This window comes from Lichenostomus cassidix, chromosome 8 (genome assembly GCF_008360975.1).
Source record: "Lichenostomus cassidix isolate B80296 chromosome 8, HeHo_3.0, whole genome shotgun sequence".
Classification (NCBI taxonomy): Eukaryota; Metazoa; Chordata; class Aves; order Passeriformes; family Meliphagidae; genus Lichenostomus; species Lichenostomus cassidix.
Window position 1 is genome coordinate 16,406,464 of NC_139489.1, and position 17,773 is coordinate 16,424,236.

General features: G+C 40.2%; 2 protein-coding genes and 1 non-coding gene across 4 annotated transcripts in view; 1 reads left to right on the forward strand and 2 right to left on the reverse strand.

Moving 5' to 3' along the window:
* BCAR3 (BCAR3 adaptor protein, NSP family member) overlaps positions 1-5,986 on the reverse strand; it is a 94,413-nt gene extending 88,427 nt beyond the window's left edge. Inside the window, exons 1-2 of one of the 2 annotated variants that reach the window (XM_085068086.1) lie at positions 3,078-3,165; positions 371-593 (exon numbers count right to left, since the gene is read on the reverse strand). The gene's annotated coding sequence lies outside the window, so the exon portion shown is untranslated. Of the gene's footprint in view, positions 1-370; positions 594-3,077; positions 3,166-5,073 lie in introns of those variants that run through there. The other variant, XM_085068093.1, reaches the window with a different exon arrangement.
* TRNAR-UCU (transfer RNA arginine (anticodon UCU)) lies at positions 4,893-4,978 on the forward strand. Its single transcript is given in 2 exon segments — positions 4,893-4,929; positions 4,943-4,978. It is a non-coding gene; the product is annotated as a tRNA-Arg (tRNA).
* Positions 5,987-8,536: 2,550 nt separating the features above from the next.
* DNTTIP2 (deoxynucleotidyltransferase terminal interacting protein 2) lies at positions 8,537-17,624 on the reverse strand. Its single transcript, XM_085068100.1, has 7 exons — positions 17,291-17,624; positions 14,812-16,535; positions 13,150-13,288; positions 12,383-12,478; positions 11,843-12,007; positions 11,519-11,628; positions 8,537-10,246 (listed from the first exon to the last, which is right to left on the reverse strand). The coding sequence occupies exons 1-7, from the start codon at positions 17,393-17,395 to the stop codon at positions 10,153-10,155; spliced, it is 2,433 nt and encodes an 810-aa protein (XP_084924226.1). The 5' UTR covers positions 17,396-17,624; the 3' UTR covers positions 8,537-10,152.
* Between the last annotated feature and the right edge of the window lie 149 nt (positions 17,625-17,773).

Genomic DNA, 17,773 nt, shown 5'->3' on the forward strand with positions numbered 1-17,773 from the left:
AATCTTGAGCCCAAATCTGCATACTTGCTGTTGGGTTTCTAATGAAAAAGATGCTATGCTGCAGAAGCAGCATGAATCTATGTCTCAAGATAACTTGGGCAGTACAACTGCTTTGTTCTTACAAAATGAAGAACTAAATAATGGAGCTGGGGAAGCAACTGAATAAGCAGGGAACAGGAGAACTCTGCCACGCAAAAGTGTTTGGTAACACCATTCACAGGAGAAAGGAAAGGAAAATCAGCTGAGCCATCTGAGCATGTTCAGTTACTTGACTTTTGCCATTCACTTTTGAGAGGCATTAAGTGACAAGCAAAATACATAATAACAAGGAATTTCCAGAGGGAGTTTAATCTCAAATTTTTTAAGTTACCTTTCAGGTGACTGGCTTGCACAATACCACATGGAATGAGAAAGCATCTGCTGTCCATATTTTACAGAAAAGAAAAAGCATGAAACTGCCCACAGTCACCCAGCATGGTAGTTTCACAGCTGGAATAATAATCTTGATGTTCAAGATTAAATCACTAGGCCACAGATACACTTTTTCTCCTGAACTGTACAAGTGGAGCTGAGTTACAGTGTCACCTGCAAAGCTGCAAAGGAAAAACATGACTGTAAATATTCAGTGGCTTAGTGTTACTTTGAAAAATAAAAGCCCTAATGTTTACACCTAGATTTCAAAATGTAGGACAATAACAAAATTTTGCACTGTCAACTTTGTCATTGATAATTATTAACTCAAGAATGTAGCCTTTAAGACTGCTTTGGCACTTAGGTAAACTGAAGTGTATTACCCATAAATCTGAGGATTAACTTGAGACAAAAATTTCTTATCACTTTGCTCTGAGAATTATAAATAACATAAAAAAAGACTACATAAAATTTCATAATACCAAAGAGACTTTTTTTTACAAATACTCTAAGATGAATAAGAATAAATGCTCACAGAAAAATAAGGTGAACAAAAACAGGCCTAGGATTAAGAAATTAAAAAAGAAAAAAAAAGCAAAGAAGAAAAAAAAAAGAGTGGAACTAAGTGAAATGGAAATGGAGAACTGTAGCACAAACAGAAATCCTAACATGAGGAGGCCAAAGATCAAGGGTAGTTGTAGTTAAGAAAACTCATTCAAAATGCATCACAGAGGAGAACTTAGCACAGAATACAACTTGAGGAAAGAAGGCAAAAGGATCTGGCAAACAGCTGCAGGAGAAACTGTGAGAAATGAGAAAGAGCTTATTAGCAAAGCTGAGATGTTAATAAAAAGCCTAGGAACATCTTCTCAGAAGACATGCGACATAGACAGACTCTCCTTTGGCAGCAGAAAGGCACAAAAAGTTATGCTTCTGAAATATAGAGGAATAAAAGATGAGGGAAATGCAGAACTATATTGCACCACTGAAAAGATGTTCCAAGCTAATTCTCACTGTGTTAAGCTATAGAACATGAACAAATTTCAAAGCAAAAAAGGCCCACCAAGGAAGCAAGAAATAACTCTGCTAAGCAAAGTCACAGTGGGAAAAAAAGCATAAAATTATGAAAATACTAAAAGACATTATTTTTAAGAAAAAGGAAAAGGGGCCTTTTTAAGAATAGAATTTTAAAAATATAGTGAAAGGCATAACTTCGGATATTTTGGAAGGGTATTTGACACATATCTTATGCATTTCTGAAAAAAAAAAGATGAAAAAACAGATCAAATTAACAACAAAAAACATTGAATTTTCTAAACAGGGTCCCATCTCCCTGTAAGTCAGATGTATTCCACTTTTGGCAAGAGGCACTAGCTAGGACTTCTCCAAACGTCCTGTTGCAGTGCTCTGACAGATTCCACATGACTGCTTAGGTTTGGCACATTAGGATGCACTCTTGAAGTAAATGGCTTTGCAGCAGCTGATCTGTTAATAGAACTACACAGAATTAACATTATAATTCCCTGTAGAGATGATTTGGCATAACTGATCAGGTCTCCCCAACTCCTCAAAGGCACTGCCCTTGGGAATTTCTCCTGTCTACCCAAACATACTTGAGAGGACAGAACATGCATTAGTCTAACAACAACCATGGACAGGATAACTGGAAGAGGTTCTTAACAGCTTCCTGCTGGCAGCCTGACAAACAAATTCTCCAATACCCTGACAGTCACATGGCAATTACAGCCCCACTGAGGAAAAGGCAGAAATGCAGAAGCATCTACCATGTGAAGCATTTATCTTCATGCTAAGAAAATAAATTAAAATAAATTAATCCAATTGTAAATTAACAAAAGAAATCTTCCCTGAAAGAGTTCTTTCCAGTATCCTCAGAGCTTGTGGATTTCACCATTTTTTCCTCTCAATTTGAAGAGTGCTTTCTCTTGCTGCACTATACAGGTGAATCATTAGAGCAGTAGGGTTGTAATAATCCCCCCTGAAATGTACAGATTGTGTAAGGGTCCCATTTAGGTAATCCAAGCATGACAGCCTTCTTTCATCTCTTGCTTTCAACAAGTGTGCTAATTACACTTGTTCTTAGAGAAAGATGAGGGTACTCCCAACAAACATCTGGGAAAGCCCTGCAAATTTGGAAATTGCCATTTTAATAATTTTTAAGCCCAAATCTTACCAAAAGTAATTGGAGATACAGTACACAGCATTACAGTACATCAACAGAAGTTAATGTTGAAACCTAAGTTGTAAAACCTCTCTCAAAGATCACTTCAATTTAATAAATACTGTCTAGATGTTTTTTAATCAATATAAGACTGCTGTATGATGATGATATTTTTGGCCTGCCATTGATACAATTACTATCTTGTGTCAAGGTATTCCTACCTCAGTTTCTCTTCCTATTAAAAATTAGCAAAATGGCACCTCGTTGAACTCAGCAAAATTTCTCGGAGTGCCAGTAACTAAAACCAGCACAACTCTATTCCAAGAAACTTCTGCTCCTTGAAAAAGAACATAAAGTTGAAGAGGAGCTAAAATGAAAGCCAGCTTGCAACAGAGGTGGACTTCAGACAGTCCCAGAAGAGGGAAAGTCCAAAGGACTGCACCGGGTCCAGGCGCCAGCGAAGGCTAATCAGATCCGTCGTTTTCACCTATGACCGCGTTTTGCAAGTTCATGATCCGCGAGTTGCCCTGTTTATCATGCGGTAGCTCCATCTGCCGTCCAAACGCAAAGGTGGACTTTGCATTAGAACCATAACTGCAGGATAAAAAAGCAAAATGACTTGAATAATTTCAAACATTTCTGGAAAAATTCCAAACGTTTCCCTAGTCAGCCCTCCTGCATGAAAGGAACCAGCTTTTATCTAGCTTTATAAATCAACTAACCAAAATGAAAACATGTAAGGAAGTAACAATCATGTGAGTGCCACAATTCTTGACTATTCGAGTTTCAGAACCAGTCTTTTGACAGCAAACTGGTGATTCTTCACCATCTGCAGCCATTTAGTGCCGTGCTGTCCAAAGGTGCCACACTGCCAGATCACACTGGTGAGGCACCAACACTCACTGCACCCCACAATAAACGTGCCCAGGTGTCCATAAGCTACAAGAGGTTTACAGTGACTCTGAGTTATTTACAAGTGGTTTATTTGAATTGCACAAACATAAATTTAAACTTACTATTCTGAAGATCAACTCAGCTCTTAAAAACAAGTTTTCTGTTTCTTTTATGCAGTACAAGGCTTTGAGGAGTCAAACTTTCCAGACTTTGTATTCCCTTACCAGGAGAACTTCAAGAGTTCTGTCCATACCAGAACAGTTGTGGCAGGACCCAGAGCTTGCAAACTCGACCAGACTTGCTCTGAATCTTGTACAACTTAGTGATTCTCAGTTTGTTTACAACTGTTCTGGCTCAACAATAGTCTGTTTGTTTGGGGGCTGTGCCGCCAATATGGTATTTGCTTTAACTGCTGAACCCTTCAAGCAACCCCTCTTCTGGGTAGCATTGCAGGAGCTCTTCAGTCATCAGCCAGCTCAAGAGCTCTGGCTTACTGCTGGCCACAGGGGCACCAGCTGGCTTTCTGGGAATCACAGGACACCTGAGTCACCTCGGTTATTCATTACACTCGGTATCTCAGCCCTGGATGCAATGCCTCGGGGACTGTGTATCCAAGTCAGTTTATTTTACATCAGTTAGATTAGCTTCCTGGTTCCTCAGATTTTAGGGTGTGCTTATTTACACGCTTTTGTCCATTCTGTACTTTTAAATGATGCTAAAGTCAACAGGAGATTCTCACAAAGCCGTTTCACTGCCCAGGTCTCAGTGCACGGAGCTCTCCTGCCGGCAGTGCCGCGCCGCCCCGAGCAGGAGCCGCAGGCTCCGCTTCAATACACGGGTGGGGAGGGGTAAACAAAGAACAACCTCATACCCTTGTCTCTCGGCGTATCTAATAGGCCTATTAATGATTTTAAAATGTATTACGGACTGGTTTCAGACTGTAATTACAGCTTTTATGGAAAAATCTTCTCTTTCTGAATCCACGAGGGAGGGCAGTGCTACTGAGAATTTATGGACATTTTGAGGAGGAGTTCCTCAATACAAGGCGATTGTGGATTATCATCATGTTCCCTCAAACATAAGGATTAATACCGAAAACGCCACACGACAAACATTTTATAGCGATCACTGATGAACTTGTAGCCGGCCATCCGCTAACGACGAGCACGCAGCCCTGTGGCGAGCGCTGCGCAGGAAGCTGTGGGCCGCACGCGGGCCGTGAGCAGCGCTCAGGCGGCACGTAGGGGCTGCAGCGAGACTCGTTTATGCGGCAGTGTGTACGACTAAGTGTATTCACACCGGTTAAGAAAAATAACATTGGAAAAAGGAAAAAAACCAAAGCACTCGGGAGCTAACGCATGACGGCGCGCGCAGGCCCTATAGGCGGTGTGCGGAGACTCCAACAGGTGGCTCCGTGGCGCAATGGATAGCGCATTGGACTTCTAGAGGGTTGAAGGGATTCAAAGGTTCCGGGTTCGAGTCCCGGCGGAGTCGTGTCTTCTCTTTTTCCTTTCTGTTTTTTTTTTATTTCCCCCGCCCCCTACGCCTTTTGGGCGGAAATCTTTCCTCGGCGCTCTCCCGTTCCTTACCTCACCGCAGCAGGTATCCGGTAGGCCGGCCTGGCGCTTCTCCCGTCAGCGAGACTCTCCGGCCCGCTTCCCACGCTGCCTGGCGGACTGGGGAAGGCTGGACGCGGGTGGCGACAGCCAGCACCAGCCGCCATCGACCGAACCTGCCGTCTTCGCTCGGCCCGGCCACACGAAGCGTCCTCACTGCCGGCGAGAAGCGGGAGCGGGAGAGGGGCTCTGCTCTCATTCCCCTCCCAGCCCAGCCGCCGCCCTCAGGCAGCGGGAGAATGCCTCTCCTCTCCTCCCGGCCCCGCCGCCCTCAGGCAGCGGGAGAAGGGCTCTGCTCCTGCTTCCCCTCAGGCAAGGCTAGAAGGGCTCTGCTCCTTCTCCTCTCGGCCCCGTCGCCCTCAGGCAGCGGGAGAAGGGCTCTGCTGCTGCTCCCCCTCAGGCAGGGCTAGAAGGACTCTGCTCCTCAGGCAGGGGTGGAAGCGCTCTGCTGCTGCTCCCCCGGCACGAGCGGTCGAACTGTGGGGACAGTAGCTACGCTTCCAGGACAGTCTGCGGGAAGCAATTTTACTTTTAAAACCAAGACTGTCTCTTTCCTGGAGGCACTTCAGTTACAATGGGCCACCGTAATAAATTTCTGGTTAGTTTCAAGCAACGAAAGAAGCCCACAAAGTGCAGCTAACAAGACACCAGAATTAACACCGTCTTTTCTGACTTAAAACATAGCTAGAGACAGAAGATGAAGAGCCATTTTAATTACAGCAATCAAATTAGGTGGTAAAACAACAGTAGCAGCAATAAATAAACCACGTTGATTTTGCTCAGAATGGAATAAATTAATCTGATTTGTTATTCCTGAATTAATTCGTGAGGTTTTTTTGATAAATTATTTTTAATCCTGCAGGTGTAACTTCCCAACTTATAATATGCTTATAATGTAATAATAAGTAATAATGCTTATCTAAAAGCAATAAAGGAAAATTTGAATATGAAACACGTCAGGCACATTAACTCTCCGTGTTTTGCAGCACAGTAACCCACTCAAAAAGGCCATCTACCTATACAATATATAGCCCTCCAGAGAAACATCAAACTTCCTCAGAATTTGCAAAAAGCAAAACCAAAACCTCTCCACATTTACCCCATAAAAAGCAACTAAATCAGATGACAGTCTCTCCTTGTTCAGTTGTGGCTAGCACAGGTTTTCCCATGAAGTTTTCTTGTGTTTTGTAAATAAAGATAAAGTTTGGATGTTGTTGGAACAGTGTCCCAGAACTTGGGCAGTGCAGGCCTGGCCAATCAGGCCTGGGGAAGGCTTCTGACTGACCAATCTGGGTGACTTTTGAGAACTCTATATATGTGATGAAATCAAAACAATAAAGGTCATTCCTTCTTGCCACTGAGAACTGATGCATTCATTACTTTGCTAGCTGCTCAACAGCGACATTCAGTCACTTCCAACATATTTCAGTCCAAATATTGTTTCCCTTCCTATTTTTGATTTAAGCTTCATAAATGGAGCATGGCTCCTAATGAATTGAAGGCAGAGGCTTCTGCACATACATATTTTCATGTTGCAAGTAATATTTACAAAACCAATAATCTAAAAAAGCGTTAATTAATTAAGTCCAAAAGAAAAAAAAAACCCTTGCTAGTTCAAGGAGGTGGGCCATTTCCTAGAGGTAAGCACAGGAATAGCTCTTCTGAGATACTGGTAGTGTAACAGATTCGAATGTGAATTCAAGTGGAAAAGCACAGGAACACAATTCCACAAAATATTTGTATAAAAGGGGTTTTGAGGAAAACATTGCACAGACAACACAGTATTTCAGAATGCTTTAAGAGAATCAGGAGAAAAAAAGACTATTATAGCAAGCACTATAGATTGGACAGATGCTGCTTGTTACAAATTTATAGAATAATAAAAACAGAAAGTCATGTGAAGGCCAAGAGGCAATCCATGAATGAATAATAATCCTTCTATCTGACTGGACATGAAGAATTTTAATTTTTTTTTTTTTCATAAAGGAAGTCAAGCACTGGAGCTCTGGAAGATGGGCGGTCTCCATCCTTTTAAGTTTTCAAGACCTGACTATGGAAAGCCCTGAGCAAGCTGGTCTGCCTCTGCTTTGAGCAGGGGACCAGGCAGGACAAACTCTCAAGGTCCCTTCCAACTTGTGCTGTGGCAGGATTCCAAGTCTCAACAACAACAGGCCAGACAGGCTCCTGTGATAAAGACAGGACTTCTGAAAAATTAGGAGAGCAAAGCTTTATCGTATGGAACTTAGCAATGGTAAGAAGACACCTTCAGTTTTAAGGAGACTAAATTGATTGCAGAGAGATTACTGACTGCCAAAGAAGAAAAAAGAACAAGTGTGTACAGTAAGAACATGACAGAAAAAAAGCAAGAAGTTCATAAGCTCTGTTTATAAACCATGCCTACTAATGGCACCACACCAGCACCACCCCAGTCACCATCAGCCTGGCTCCTATCGTTAGTCTTTTGGTTTTAACACTGAGGAGACGGACTGTGAACTCTCTGGGCTATGCAACCATTGCATGGTCTGTGCCCCGAGGCAAAAAAGAAAAACAAATACTGGTAAAAACAAGGAGAGCATAAAGAAACTGGATGAATGAATTAATGCTGTCTATATAAAGTATTCCAATGACATCGCAAACAACAAGTGCATTTGTACAAAAACCAACACACTACTTACTGCCCTTTAATCTCAAGGAAATTTCTGGCTAGTAATGGTTTAAATCAGTAAAGTCAGAATTACAAATTAACACAAATATTTCTGACGGCCATTAAAAGAAAATACTATTTGCAATTGATAGGGAAAGCTTCACCAAAGTTTTTATGTGTTTTCAGAGAAATCTGGTAAGCCTAGGCAATCACATGGTGCATTTGGGTTTTACTCTCTCCAGCACTTTAAACTTTATGGCAATTTCAAAGCCCACCTGTCTGTGCTTTTATGAAAACTGGTTGTTAAGGAAAGGTGCTCTGTCCAGTGCCTCATCTAACAGAGGCTGAAACACGAGCTCAGGCAAAGGTGACTGGCAAATCTGGCCAACACAACCTTTAATTACCACCCTGCAGCCCTGTGGATGCTGTCCAGCACATCTCACCCTGTCTGCACGCAACCTGGGCACTCGCTGTGCACAGTGTGGGACAAAACAGAAGGGATTAGATGAATCAAAGGAAGGGAAAGGATACAGAACACAAACCAAATCCTTTACTAGCTATGCTGCACATGAAATAACTTCTGTAGCTACTAAGTGGCCTGAGCAACAGGCACGGAGCTGTTGCTTGCTGTGTAACACCACAGCTTGCATTTCTCTTTTAAGGTCTTTCAGAGTCACATGCTGCTTTTCCAAAGCTGCACTTGAACACACCAGGATTCAACAGAATGACAACTACTGTGGTACCTTGTTTTCTTCTCAGTGTTCAGTATTAATTTTTTTGTGCTTCAATGTCTCAGCTGGAGAACAAGACACCATAGTTGTTTTTATTGGCTTTTTTATCATTTACAGGGAATTGAGATATTAGCATACATATAGTTGCATTGGAATAGCATGTGCCTATCAATTGAGACCTGGGGACAGGTGGTTCTACTTGTACTTGTTTGATACTTCCCAATGAATTCACTTTACTTTGATACCATTCAACTCCAGGCAGTGAAGACTTCTTAAGGACTCTAGATTCCTGTCTGTTTCTGGTAGTAAAGAATTGTGGTCAACTTTAGAATGATAAAAAAGGGATTCAAGGAAAATTTTTTCAAGCTTCAGTTGGTGGTCAATATATACTATGATGCTCATTTCAGCACAAATAACTAATCTTTAAAAAAACAACTTCTACTTCTCAGTAGAAAACTAGATGGTTAAACATTAGTCAAGAACACAGTCAAGCACTTCTTGCTTATGATCTGCAACCTTTAAAATTCAGTGCTCTTGTGGTACCGAAGCAATCAACACCACTGATCCTCTGACAGTGACTTCTACATCCTAAACACCCAATCGACCTACGACAATGTAGTGCCAGCTTTATTTCTTCAATTATCCATCTATTCTGCTACCTCAGGGCAGTAACTAAGTTACACTAATTTTAACAACAATAAAATGATCAGGTCATTAAAAACCAACCAACCAACCAACCAACCAACCACCACAGCAGTTCTGCCAATCACAAAAGGTCATGAACTGTCACTAAAGAGGAACTGAGCTGATGACACCTCTGGCTCTGTAACGGTAGCAGAGGCCTTCCAGACTCACTCTATTTGTTCACCTTCAGAATGATTCCAGGTCAGCTACCAGATGCAATCTGCACACCACACCCTACATAACGGATGCCAACATCAAGTTATTTTCAAAAATATCACTAGACAGTAATCAAATGGTAAAAACTAATAAAAGCAACATATGACTGTTAAAATTTTACATAAGTATTACTTAATAAGTATTACTTCTTTATATTATTTATTAAATAATATGCAATTTGTATCTTCTAAATAATATATATTCTATATTGTAAAATATACACACATAAATATAAAAGTGTATGTGTAGGCACCAAATTCCAAGACATTCTCTATACTATTATGGTACGTGTTGAAACAAACCCTTCACAACCAAACCAATTTTCAATACCTTCTATTACAGTGTTGGCCAGCAGCACCTCTGTAAAGAAATGGAAAAACATGTTCTGGCACACAATGTGTGCCAAGGTGAATTCCACATACAACTTTAGAATTAATTTACTAATTAACTGATGCAAAGTCTGAAACCTGAGAAGACCACAATCTGTGAAGCTGAATTTTGCACTCGGATTTAACAACATGCTTTCATATCATTACCTTTCTACATAAATATTAATTAAAATAAAAAGTAACTTTAAATCTAAATATAAATTTAGATAGTAACCTGATAATGTGCTAAAGCTTCCTACCAAATTCTCATGGCAAGAATTTCCCTAAACCTCAACTTGCACATGACCTGCAATCTTAAAAAACCCAAACAAAACACCACAACCAAAGCATTCTGTAAGAAAGTTTTATAACAAGTAAATTGTTCCAGCTTGGTATTTTTCTTCGATTCTTAATTGTGAAATTTCTTCTTCTTCCGATTCCTCTTCCCTGCTGCAAAAGCTGCTTTTTCACTCATGATCTCCTGATACTTCTTTTTATTATATCTGAACAAAATAGACAATTTACTTTTAAGCATGGCAAACCAAAGTTCAGGGAAAAACAACATGGACAGTATACACACAATCTGCCAAACTGATTCTTTGATTTTATACACTTATGGGAAATCAAGACTTGGCTCAATGATAAATGCATGTAAATTTGTTTTGAAAGTAAATTCTATTGAATTTTATCATTAATTTTGGCAGGGGAGTCTTCATTGCATATGCAATCACATTGTGGAGAGCTTGCTGAAACACTGCTACTGCTCGTAAGGGGAAGAAGACTCAGCAACTTCTGCAATACTATAAAGAAATTAAACCCCCTTCTATACTGCCTTTTCACCACATTCAAGATAATAAACCTCACTCTAGTCCAGATTGAAGACCGAGATGAGTACTAAACAATGAGCAGGGTACACTTACTGAATGTGAGTTGCTACCTCCTCTTAACACAGACTCTTCTGTACACCTGCACCCATGAGTACAACAGACACTGCACATGGAGCAGTGCTGAGGCTTCTAAATGCAACACTGAAATCTGACAAATATCTGCACTAATGCTGAAGGTATGATTAAAGCCCTTAATTTGCCACAACATAAATTAACTAATCAAATTTCAAATACTTTATTTTTTAAAACCACCTTCTAATAAATACCTTATAAATCAGGTCAAACCATAAAACTACTGGAGAAATAGCTATATTAACTTGCCTTCCCAACACTGTATACTTAAACTTACAAGTCTGACAAAATTAACTTTACATTATATAATTAATTTACAACTCTGACAAAATTAACTATATAATCCCAAATAATGCACTACTTCAAAGAAAACATGTCATTATATGAAAAAAGAAGTTCAGACTGAGATAATGTAATAACCAATATCAAAATGGACCATTATGCCCATGATAGGTGGCAGACTGAAAAATATATAAAATGAAATAATATCAACATTCACAGAATTACAGGCTGCTCTTTTCTATCAATTATGCCAACAAAAAATAATCAATCTTTAACAGTGGCTGCCAATAGCGATGACCCGAATTGGATAAAACCCTTTTATGAAGCTGAAATATACATTATTTCAGGCTAATTATCCCCTGTTCCTTAGATCTTCTAAATGGCAGTGCTGTAAAAGCCCTAAAAGATTAAAATTTTCTCTTTGAAGTATAAAAAAATCACCATACAAACTGAATAAAACAATAAAAGGCTATAGAGTTAAAAATACTCCTCTTATACATGGAATATTAGAATTACCAAACTACTTTTAAATACCTTCTGAACTCTGAATCTGCAAGCAGCTCTTCCACAATTGTTCTCTTCCTCTGTTTCTTAGGGATTCGACTATGGTAAAAGTCTATGGGAGAATCAACTACAGTTCCAACCTAGAAAACAGAAATGAAAACATACACACCTATGTAATACAAATAGTTGCAAACTCCAGCCAAGCAATCAGTATAGTTTAAAAATTAAGATACAAAATTAAATAAACATAGAAGCTACCTACAAAATAGGCATTATTAGGTATTGTTAAACATACCTAATGTTTAGCTGTTAGAAACTTCAGCAGCACAATGCCACCTTCTGCTGCTTCCTTACCTGGAAGTACTTGGGCAGACCATCTCTATCGTTCTTCTTATAGAAATGCTTAGGGTCCAATGAAGCTCTCATCTTCAAAACTTTAAGATCATTTTTCAGTTCACTTGTGATTTCTGGGGCTTTCATACCAAACCAGCCATCACCTGTTGTTTTCTCTCGCTCTGCCTAGGATGCAATACCAAGAACAATGAATTTGCATTCAGCAGCTACGATGGGATAGAACAAGGAACTTCCCTACAAAAGTTGGATAAAGCATTCAGAATGTAAATATGTCCCTTAAAACACGTGTTTTATGACCACTATTATAAAGGTTATCAGCAGTGAATCAATGACAGATTTGTACCATCTGAGCATATAATTGTTCAGCTCACTGTGCTGATGACTGAAAGGATGGCTTTTCACAGAACAGCTCAAAGAAGACACTAAATTGCAGTTCATCACTCCATCTCCAGTGAGGCCTGGATATGCACACAGTCCTAGCATGCAGCTTTCTACCACAGCTTGTTTCATTATTTGAGGCATTACCAGCTCTCCACTTACCCTGCGCTGTTTCTTCAGCTGATGAAGCGATTCCCTGTAGGGTGGGACACATTCCTTTTTTTCAAAGTCTGGAGTTATTACACTTTTCTGCAAGAGCTGTAAGAATTTGTTTGAACATTAGAGAGTCACCTCACTGATAGAAATTTTACTGCTTAACCGTATTTACAACACCTACTGAAGGAATCATGCAGAATCTAAGCAGGCCTTATAATGCAATAAACAAGCAGTAGGTGATCTTCAAAATAGAACGCTGGACAACAATTTCCTCATATCTGGAAGAAATGAGATAGCAAATTCTGTGGAGTAAAGAGGGCTGTCAAGGATGAGCCAAAGAAAACAGTCCCAACAAAAATAACACATTCTCTTTACCTCAGAGAGTGTTTTTGAAATAAAACTGCTAATTCCATACATAGACTTTTATTTACTAAAATTCATTCTGGCTGTGGACTAAATACCTTGTCAGCAGACCTTAAGCTTGTATATCATTAGGCAGAAGTCCAGGTATAATGAACTTTGGTTTATTTTACAAGGTAACGTTGGAATTTGCACTGTTTGCACTGTTTTTCAGTTTCTGAAAAGTGTATTTAAACTTTCACCATTAAAACCAAATGTAAATCCACACTTTGGCCAAAAAGAATGGAAGTTCTCAATGAACTATAAAAAGGATACTTCTTTTACTTCTTTAAAATCAAACAAACCAACCTTCTTAGATTAACATCTTTGTGTTACTGTAGCCACTTATAATTGAATAATTGTAAATGCATTACCTGGTCCTTCTTCTTCTTCTCCTTCAGTTGTTCAATTACACTTGATCTAGGCTTCTGATTTTTTCCATCAAAACTGATATATAAACCTCCAAGCTTCTTGATATTCAAACCAGGGTCTATGCTACTGGAAAGATGTAAACTAAAGGAAAAATAGTTAAATATTAGAAGATTGTAACATCCATGCAGCTAAGCCTTCCACTGTCCTCTGAGGAATATGAACAGAAAAAATATTTTTATTATTCTTCCCAATTAGGTTCAGTTCTGCAATGATTTTAAGTCTTGTTATCTAGAGTATGCAATTTTGAATGGACAGGTGGGGGAGGATTAATGCCATTATATGACATGAGACTTTATTATTAAAAAATACCTGTGGAATCACTTCCACAAACCTTTCATATTAACTCTAATGCTGCACTCTTATCTTAGATATTATCTTCTCTACAACTGAATTCTTAAATTTGCTTAACCTTGCCACAAAAAACTCATGACCAGCATCCTCCTATACATTGATAAGCTTGCTAGCTAAAGAGAAAAATCCAAAACATATTGGTAGTAAAAATACTATGGCTCTTAACGAGAAGTATGAAGAAACTAGAATTCCTTGTTGGAATGGGTAAGTCCTATAATGTCTGTAAAACCGTACTAGGAACAAAGTTATTAAACTTGGATAAGAAAGTGGTTGGATGGTTGTGTCCAGAGGGTCATGACCAATGCCTCAGGGTTCTGATGGTTCTATGAAATATTTCAGAGTTAGTATGCTCACATTTGTTTCATTCCTTTATTCAGGCAGCCAAAGGAATGTATTCACAAACAACGTACAATGTCTGGTTTTGATGACAAGAATGTTTAAAAGCCATAAACTACAATGGAGAAAGTCGGCAATATCTAAAGAGGTACAACAGGTATTTACTGTAGCTTGAAAGCTTATCAATACAAGCCCTTTAACAACTTTCTGTCAAACTGTGACTGATCTTGTATAATGTTTTCACATTGAATGTTTGGCTAATTTTCTTAGATAAGACTTCTGGCCTACCTGAAGGTTTTTACTGGATTAAGACTTTATTCAACCTAAACAACTATTATGCTTTAAACATATGAAGCATATGAAGGGGTTTTAGCTGCAGCTGGTCTACAAGAATTCAAGAACTATCACTCCGCCTAAACTATTCTGATTCCATGCTAGGTTTCACCTGAAGTGTCACCATCCATAGCACAGCAAGAACTGACACATAAAATTATATGCAACTGTTTAAAAAGCATGATCTAATCAGGCAATGTGTAAGGAATTTACTGGGCCTTTTGTTATCTACATTCCAACTGGAAAAAAAAAAATTAACGAAACTGTGACCTGAATAACCAATTCAGTCAGCCTGACCAGTTTAACATTGCTTTTAAGCCAAACACATACAAGGCTTCCACATGCCAAAAACATTTCAGACTTCTGTTCTGTTCCTACTATATACAAAACTGAAAAAAATCCCAAACCTTCAATTTATGGACCACATTTATATTTTATAATATGTGCAACACTATTTTCTGCAGCAACATGATATATGTGATGAGACTACTCCCTTATTTATTCAGCACTTAATGTGCATATTCTAACGTGCATATGCTTAAATGAAATGCAGATTCTTTAGCTATTCCCAGAAAGATACTTACACATCAACCTTATTTTTCAACAGATCATCATCTTCGTCTTTTTCATCTTCATCTATCAAATCCTCTTCAGCCTCTTCCAGATCTGATTCTTTATCTTTTTCACCTCCTTCATGCTTACTTCCAGCATCACTGTCTTGGTCTACATCATCCAGATAATAGTTCTGGCTGGAACTCATGCCAGGCTTAGTATCAATTACAAAAAGACCTTCAACATGCAGTGAGGCATTTTTAAAAGATTTTTTGAGGGAAGGAGTTCTCTCATCTGACTTTTCATAACACAGGTTCTCATCAACTGTATCTATGTCTGCCACATCACTATTTTCAGATTCATCACTTTCACTGTTGCTCAGAAACAATGCAACAGAATCATTACCACTGCTTGATCTTTCACTGCTATGGGATACTTCATAGTCTTTTGTTCGGTTTTCACCACTGTCTGCACCAATTTCGAGCCTCCCGCTTTTACCAATGCTTTCAGTTGTCTGTGCAACAGCCATGTCCTTTGATGGGCTGCTCACTGCACTAGCTTGCTTACTGTTCCTTAATTCATCAGCACACATGAAAGACTGCTGTGCATCTGCCTCAGCATCTGCTCTTTCACGTTCTGGCATTTTTTTACTTTCATTTGGTGTTGCTTGTCCTTGGGATTCTAGAAGTTGTTTGGGACTCATGCAGTCAGTCAAAGAAACAGCCATACGCTCTAATTTCCCCTCCCTCGCAAGCATTTTACTGTAATCTTGTATTTGGCTACATATTACTTCTGAATGGTCTGTCTCAACAGACTGTGTATTTTTTACAGGTGACTTAGTGCCACTTTCTTTCATTTTTGTAAGAGTGGATGTCACATCATTTAAAATCTCTTCTTTTGTGTCTTCACTCTGGCTTGTACTAGCAGATTTAGAAGCATATTTGCTTTTAGGTGAATTGGGTTCTTCATTACCCTTAATCAGGGTGGAAGCATCTTCTATGTCAGAGACAAGTTCTGCAGCAGGTCTAGAATCAGAAATTGTAATGGACTCAGACTTAATGGGGTCCTCAATTAAATTCTCGTCTTCTAAAACAAATCTACTTTTTTTCTCTGTCTGCTTAGTATTTTCTGCTTGTGATTTCATTTGCATGCGCCTAGTATTTCGTTTGGTAGTGACAGATGGTTCCACATGAGAACTTAGGCAACATGATTCTGCATCAGAAGTATCTTCACTCTGGGTTTCACAAACTGTATCTGGCTGCAATTTCTTTTTGCTTTGCCTTCTCCTTGTACTTGTGGTAACATTAGGCATCTGGACGCCAGAAACAGCAGAGGAACAAGACTCAGCTTCAGAAACATCATCTTCATCCAGAATCCTACTTAACTTATTTATAAATGCTGTATTGTCATGTCTTTTTTTGTCAGTAGAATCTGGTGGATAAGGAATTACAATTTGTCGTCTTCGCGTTATTCTTACAAACAAAGGGGTCTGCAGACCTGACACAGAAGAGCAGTTTGATTCTGCTTCTGACACATCCCCATCAACTTGTGGTTCAGCAACTGATTGTGCTGAGTGAACAGCTGTGTTTTCATTCCTAGTAATCTGCATCTCTGAGCTATCATTGACATCTGACTTCATTTCTGCATGTTCCAGCTCTTCAAACTGACACTCCCGAATCACCTCTGGCTTACAAACTGATTTAGTTCTTCTAGTCATCCTCCTAGTCACAGGAGTACTAACTTCATCAGATCCCACCTAGAAAAGGAGTTAAAAAAGTATGGTGTTGACAGATAAAGTAACAACATAAAAAGAATGCTATAAAAACCACCAAGATTTTTCTCAAACAAATCTGCTTAAACTGAGAACATATTACATGTCTCTGTGTAGCCCTTCTCTGTGGGAGAAGTCTTAACAAACCATCTCTTGCTTACCTTTCCACTGTCTTTTAACCAAGGCAGGAGAAGAAACACACACATCCTTTAAGAAATATAAACAAATATCTCCTAATTCTAAAAAGTTCTGTCACGCTGTCAGGGTAAGCAAATACAGAAGAAATGTTCAGAAATACTGAAAGGCTTGCTCAACTATAAACCACTAAATATTATCAACTATCAAAATGTGCCTCAAAATGGTATCCAAAAGAAATTCTAGGTTTACGAACAAACTGGCCTCTCAGCAATCGCAAAACTAGGCATGATCTCCTAAATATTATTTTAAGTGACAGAGAAATGCTAAACCATCTGTAATACAAAGGAGAAAAGCCTACCTTTAACTTGCAACACTAAATGGCCTAAGGACCGCCGGCGGCTGCTCCCCTGCCGCGGGGCCGGCTGCGGTACGGGCAGGGCGGGCACACAGACACCGCCACCGCCTCCGCCGCCCCTCCGAGCTCCGCCACCGCGCACCGGCCCCGCGCTCCGTGCGAAGGCCGCGCCGCCCGCCCGCCGCCGACCCGAGGCTGGGTGCCGTGCGACCGCGGCGGCCCCGCGCCCGCTGCCCGCCCCGCTCACCTCCGCCGCACCGGCGCGATCGGCATCAGCATCGCCAGGGCTGCCGCCGCCCGCCCGCGCTCCCTGCTCCCGGCGCCGCGCGGCCGCCCGCCTGGTGTTCACCATGTTGCCGCCGCGCCGCACCCGCCCCTTCCTCCCTGCCCCGCTTCCTTCCTGCCGCCCGCCCTTCCGGACCCGCGGCGCGAAGGCCGTTCCGGGGCAGCCTGCTCCGCCTGCAGTGAGGCTGCGCCACGGCTGGCAAGACGAGACTGCACAGTGGGATGCAGGCACTTGCAAAAGTGTAAAATGTGCGAGTGTCAAATGCTGTACTGAAAAGCCTACGGGAATTTCAGATTTTAGTTAAACTTTCAGGTTTGTCAAGGAAGGAAATCCCGTCTCTCCCACCTTGATGCAAACCAAACGAATGAGATGTGAGAATAAAGTGTTATGCTATTGGTAACTCTACAAATACCATGTCTTAAAAGGTACTTTTCTACAGGAAGC

Excerpts from the sequence above, each read along its gene's own strand:
- DNTTIP2 (XM_085068100.1), bottom strand. The coding sequence starts at position 17,395 with ATGGTGAACACCAGGCGGGCGGCCGCGCGGCGCCGGGAGCAGGGAGCG. Across the intron at positions 12,479-13,149 it reads AGAAGAAGAAGAAGGACCAG|CTCTTGCAGAAAAGTGTAAT; the intron begins GTAATGCATTTA and ends AAATTCTTACAG. Across the intron at positions 12,008-12,382 it reads AGCTGAAGAAACAGCGCAGG|GCAGAGCGAGAGAAAACAAC; the intron begins GTAAGTGGAGAG and ends ATTGCATCCTAG.